This window comes from Ostrea edulis, chromosome 10, assembly GCF_947568905.1.
Source record: "Ostrea edulis chromosome 10, xbOstEdul1.1, whole genome shotgun sequence".
Lineage (NCBI taxonomy): Eukaryota > Metazoa > Mollusca > Bivalvia > Ostreida > Ostreidae > Ostrea > Ostrea edulis.
The window spans coordinates 3,499,846-3,505,845 of NC_079173.1; the positions used below are offsets into that span (position 1 = coordinate 3,499,846).

General features: G+C 36.2%; 1 protein-coding gene across 28 annotated transcripts in view; it reads left to right on the top strand.

The window, feature by feature from the left end:
- The window catches only part of LOC125666552 (leucine-rich repeat-containing protein 15-like), a 412,115-nt gene extending 406,406 nt beyond the window's left edge, over positions 1–5,709 (top strand). For 24 of the 28 annotated variants that reach the window (XM_056151679.1, XM_056151700.1, XM_056151678.1 and 21 more), the window contains 4 exons: positions 64–288; positions 1,327–1,383; positions 4,012–4,050; positions 5,379–5,709. In XM_056151679.1, the coding sequence (XP_056007654.1) occupies positions 64–288; positions 1,327–1,383; positions 4,012–4,050; positions 5,379–5,515 (458 nt within the window). In that variant the 3' untranslated portion in view covers positions 5,516–5,709. Of the gene's footprint in view, positions 1–63; positions 289–698; positions 760–1,076; positions 1,389–4,011; positions 4,051–5,378 lie in introns of those variants that run through there. The other 4 variants (XM_056151681.1, XM_056151697.1, XM_056151696.1 and 1 more) reach the window with 4 other exon arrangements.
- The last annotated feature ends 291 nt before the right edge of the window (positions 5,710–6,000 follow it).

Consider the following 6,000-nt stretch of genomic DNA (forward strand, 5'->3'; position numbering starts at 1 on the left):
TTACCTCATTCTATGATACCAATGAATGCAACATATGAAATATACACTGCTCTATCTCTTCAGTCTCCACTACCGGTTCAGATCTCAACACTACAAGTGCAGTCACCAAATATCCCGATGCAGACTCCAGCTCTACCGTAACTGACGCCAGCACTACTCATCAAGAAATCACCACCACCGGTACAGACGCCATCACTACTCATCCAGAAATCACTACCACCGGTACATACGCCATCACTACCACCGATACAGGAAGTACTAAAGTGTCCACTGGAGTAACAGGCCCTGGTCAGTATTCATTAATTTATAGTGCTTTCATGAATTTCTCTCTACCTTACATAGGAGAATTAAGTTAATAAACCTACATTTATTTTTTATACTACAACGATGAAGACTAAGAATTGTGGATACTGAGTGTGGTGGCCTTGTGGTTAGGACACTAGAGGGTCATATTTCTGCATTGAAAGGTCATCTCCAATTCACTTCTAATGTCGTTCGAATGGAGAAGGAACAATCACTATTTATGTTAAACACGCTACGTTTAACACAGTGTTGAATTGATAAATTATGGTTATCAATCATATGTGTTAGATTTCTAGTATTGATTGACCCCCTGTGCTAAAAATGTATCCCTTTACCCTTTCTCCGGTAAATGTTAAATGATCTGCGCATACCTAACTTTTTAAAATTTAATTTAGATTCCACCACACCTACTACCTACTGCATCAGACACTGTGTTTTCAGAATTAACCGGATTTGGTTAGTATTTAACGCTCAACAAAATTTCACAAAACTGTATAAGTCTCCGATAAAACAGTAATTCACAGTATACATTATAGGTACTTCATGTTCACAATAACCAGATGAATATAACAATAAATGTAAGAGTATCTCATAAAGTGAACGGAGGCGATAGCCTGGTGTTTAGGATGTCTACCTTTCTGTACTTTGAGTTCCGGCTATTCTGACAACTCAAAGATATCCAACATTTGTAGTGGTGATTCTTCTTTGAACGTTTTACATTAGAGGTCATATTAAAAGATGTCCAGTGAGTTTCACTTCTAATGTTTGAACAGAGAGGTAACAATCCCCGCCTATGTTGTTTGAACGGAGAGGTAACAATCCCAACCTATGTTGTTCGAACAGAGAGGTAACAATCCCTGCCTATGTTAAACGCCTTGGGTTTAACACGTCACTGTAATCAAGCAATTTTGGGTATCAATCATATGCGTTCGAATCCTAGTAAAGACATGCTCATATATCCCGTTTCCGGTAAATATTCATTGATGTGCGCATTAAGAACTTTATTTTTTTTTTCTAATCTAGATTCCATCACATCTTCCACCGATGCAGATACTGTTTTTTCAGAATTAACCGGATCTGGTAAGTATTTAACCTTCAACAAAATTTTCCAAGATAGACTCTGAAAAAAACAGTAATTCGCAGTATACATTTTACATGGTGAGCTGAATTATCAGTTGACTCTAATACGAAATGACACATTATTTTTGCGTGAGAAATCTCAATCTGCCTGGTAAATTAGAGATCAATATCTATTCAATATCTATCTATAGCCAGTCATCAACTTCTGCAGTCATTATCACTATTAATTTTGCATATACAACCTGCCATTGGGTCAAGCGCTGTCGAACGTGTTTCATATCATTTGTTAGACCATTCCTTACAAATTACCTTTGACAGAAAAAAATACTTAGTTTACCTAATCAAGATATAGGGCTCACGGTGGATTTGTCCTGCTATTTTTTTTTACATTACATACTTAAAGGTATATCAAAATTATTAATTTTAGGTAATTTAGAAATGCATAACAACAATAAATGGCTCCAACATATGTATTCTTGATATCCTATCAAATGTAAAACAATAAAAAAAAAAAACAGCAACATTTAATTCAACAAATGCCTGATTCGAAATAGTGTATCAACAAATTCTAACTGCAAAAAAATCATTTGTTCATATTTATAGCAATTATTATGATTATTATGATTAGTAGTAGTAGTAGTAGTAGTAGTAATCGTCGTCGTCGTCGTCGTAGTAGTAGTAGTAGTGTTAGTAGTAGTAGTATTATGACGGTAAGTAATTCCTCAGTATGACCAATGAAGATAACGAACAGTAATCAATCTCATAACTCTTATAACCAATGCAAAATAGATAGTTGGACAAACGCCGACCACTGGACACACCAGGGGTGGGATCAGGTGCCTAGGAGCAGTAATAATCCCCTGTCGACCGGTCACATCCGCTGTGAGCCTGTATCCTGCTCAGGTAAACCGAGTTATCCGTGGTCAAAATCAGTGTGACAAGAACGGCCTAACAATCGGTATGAAACATGTACGCAAAAGTGCTCTGAAGTTGAAATAAAAAATATGATAGAGTTCCTCATTGACAATATCTTCGTGGTCTTTGGTGATCAGGTCTTCCAGCAGTCTGTTGGAATTCCCATGGGCACGAATTGTGCTCCTTTGTTAGCTGACGTGTTTTTATATTCATATGAAACAGAATTTATACAAAAACTTCTACCTGAGAAAAAAAAATATCTTGCTGTGACATTCAATTCGACTTTTAGATATATCGATGACGTTTTGTATATTAACAATGATAGCTTTCATTTATATGTCGATTTGATATATCCCTGTGAGCTTCAAATAATGGACACTACAAAGTCGTCCACTTCTGCTTCATACTTAGATATTTTATTGAAAGTAGACATTAACGGCAAACTCACAACTCAACTGCGGATAAATCCGTTTACCTGATCAGGATATAGGACTCACGGCGGATGTGACCGGTCAACAGGGGATGCTTACTCCTCCTAGGAACCTGATCCCACCTCTGGTGTGTCCAGGGGTCCGTGTTTGCCCAACTATTTATTTTGTATTGCTTGTAGGAGTTATGAGATTGATCACTGTTCGTTATTTTCACCTTGCATGACAAACGGGATGATTTCAGCTTCTCCATCGTCAACTTCCCACATTTATGTAGCAATATTCCATTATCACCTGCATATGGTGTTTATATATCTCAACTTATTCGATATGCAAGAGCATGTTCTGGGTATAGTCAGTTTTTAAATCGAGGTAAGCTGCTGACAAACAAGTTGATGGTACAGGGATTTCAACAGTCTCGATTGAAGTCAGCATTTCGCAAATTCTATGGTCGTTATAACGATCTAGTTCGTCAATACAACCTCGCATTGGGTCAAATTCTGTCTGACGTGTTTCATACCGATTGTTAAGCCGTTCTTGGCACATTGATCTTGACTATAGATAACTTTGTTTACCTGACCAGATATACGGACCATGGTATGTGTGATTAGTCGGCAGGGGATGCTTACTCATTTTGACTGCGGATAACTCCGTTTACCTGATCAGGATATGGGGCTCACGGCGGGTGTGACCGGTCAACAGGGGATGCTTACTCCTCCTAGGCACCTGATCCCACCTCTGGTGTGTCCAGGGGTCCGTGTTTGTCCAACTATCTATTTTGCATTGCTTATAGGAGTTATGAGATTGATCACTGTTCGTTATCTTCACCTTGCATGTCAGACAGCATTTGACTCAATGATAGGTTGCATTGACGAACTAGATCATTATAACGACCATATAAGTTGCGAAATGCACAAACTCGAATGACAATAATTTATGGTATTGTCAAAAAATTCCTTTCTCAAGCACTCTCATTTTATGTTAAAAGAAAACATAAACGGTTGTAGTGGCAAACTTGATCGTAACAACGACCATACAATTTGTGAAACACTGACTTTAAATGAGACTGTTAAAACCCCTGTACCATCAACTTGTGTGTTAGTAGCTTGCCTCGATAAAAACTTACCATATGCAGATCAAGCTCTTCCGTAACGGTATATCAGTTGATATATATATATATATATATATATATATATATATATATATAAAGAGAGAGAGAGAGAGAGAGAGAGAGAGAGAGAGAGAACGTGTTAATTAGTTTCATATCCATATATTTCTTTCATAGGTAAGAAACAAAAGAAGAAAACAAATAGAACCGTGAAAGGTACCTTGCAGATTATGCTTTGATTTCATTATCATCGATATATGTTTGTTTTCGGGGGTATATTTATTCAGTAACTACAAAAATAGAAATGGTAGCAGAGCAATGTTGCAGTTTGATCCTTGTTGTTTATTTTTTCTTGTTTGTACGTGGACAGAAATTATGAGATTAAGAGAAAAGTTGTGGTCATAATGATTGCTACTGAGATATGATGTGTTAACCCTGTAATTAAAATATACTTACGAATTATACAACATGAGCAATACAAGACAACCATTGTCATGGGATATACACCCATGTGCTATAATAATGTAGATGTGAAACAATAATCCTTGTAGATTGATTGTAGTAGTTGTATATTGTTTAACATCTCACTCGAGAATTTTTTCGTCACCATTACCGTTGATGCACTGGAAGATTAAGGCCTCTGCTCGGCGCTTATGACCTTTGAGCAGGGAGGGATCTTTATCGTGCCACACCTGATGTGACACGGGACGTCGATTGGCGTGCCCCATTGAGTCGCCTTTTACGACAAGCAAGGACTACTGAGGATCTGTTCTGACCCAGATTCCCACAATTGAAAATAAATGATGAATACTTACCTGATATATGGAAAAGTCATATTGAATTTCAGAGGGGTTTTTTTTGGGAGGGGGGTCAAGTGGACATCAGTTTCAAATTCTTACTTAAAATCCTAACGGACTTTGAAAATATGAAAGTTATAGACTGCATGTGTTTTCCAATACAAGGTTTCGGATAAATTGACATAGGCATTACTAAGAATGTTTTTCCGTATTGACAAAAATAGCAGGTGAACAAAATTATTCAATTTACACGAGTTATATTTGTTCCAAGTCACTAATCTTTGCATCATCAATTACAAAATTGAAATACTCGTCTTGTGGTATAATTATTGGCGATAATTCGCTGTTATCTCCCATTAGTTTCAAGTTTCTGAAATCTGCTACCACGTCTAGGGGTATAATTATTGACGATAGATAGGATAAAACAGAAACTTTGAACGTTTTAAATACACAGCCCTTTCGTCATCAAATATAATCTTTTACAATCCTTTTGAATTGCCTTTTTCAACGAAATAAATGTAAGATATGTTTGGATCAATGACACTATTATCGAATCGTTGCTTACACAGTTATATCATTTTATGCAGTTGTCCTCAATATCAAAAGAGATATCCCCAAGAACTAAAGGATAAATTAGTTATCTTACTATCAGATGGGAAACTAAATTGATACCACAGTAAAACGTGGATTTATTGAAATAGTGTTTACTGTATGCATACATTTCAAGTGTAATTCAATCTTCTACAGATGACACAGCTGAGCTGATAGCTATACAACGGGAGAAGCTGGATATGATGATAGCTATACAACGGGAGATGCTGGAGATGATGCGGAAGATGCACAAAACCTTTGAAGAGTTTGTAGCTTCTAAAAACAAGAATTAGATAATTAGATTGACAGTTAGAAGATGAAACAATCGTCGATCATATTTTGAGTTGTAGATTGTTAAATATGTAGTTATTATTGTTTTTCATTTTTCTTTGAAATTATCTTGTATAGAAACATACCTTGTATATGTAAGGGAAGGCTATTTCTGACATGTTGTATTGCAATAAATTATTTACATTATCAAAACAGATGAAGAATTAATTCATTCATTCATATTATGATTACGGTCCACAACAGAAAAGTACACTGACGCTCTGGTGTATATGGAAATACTTCAACATGAAAGATTCATGTCACAATAGTGGATGTTTCCATGTTCATTCTAGCACCTAAATTCAATATTTATCTATTTAACTAAATTACTTTGATTTATTTATATCGACAACATTTTATCTTTTGGCAATAGTCAATTGCGTTCATATGGTGATTACCAGTGGCGGTAGCTCAGTGGTAGAGTGTTCGTCTCATTAACGGGAGGTGG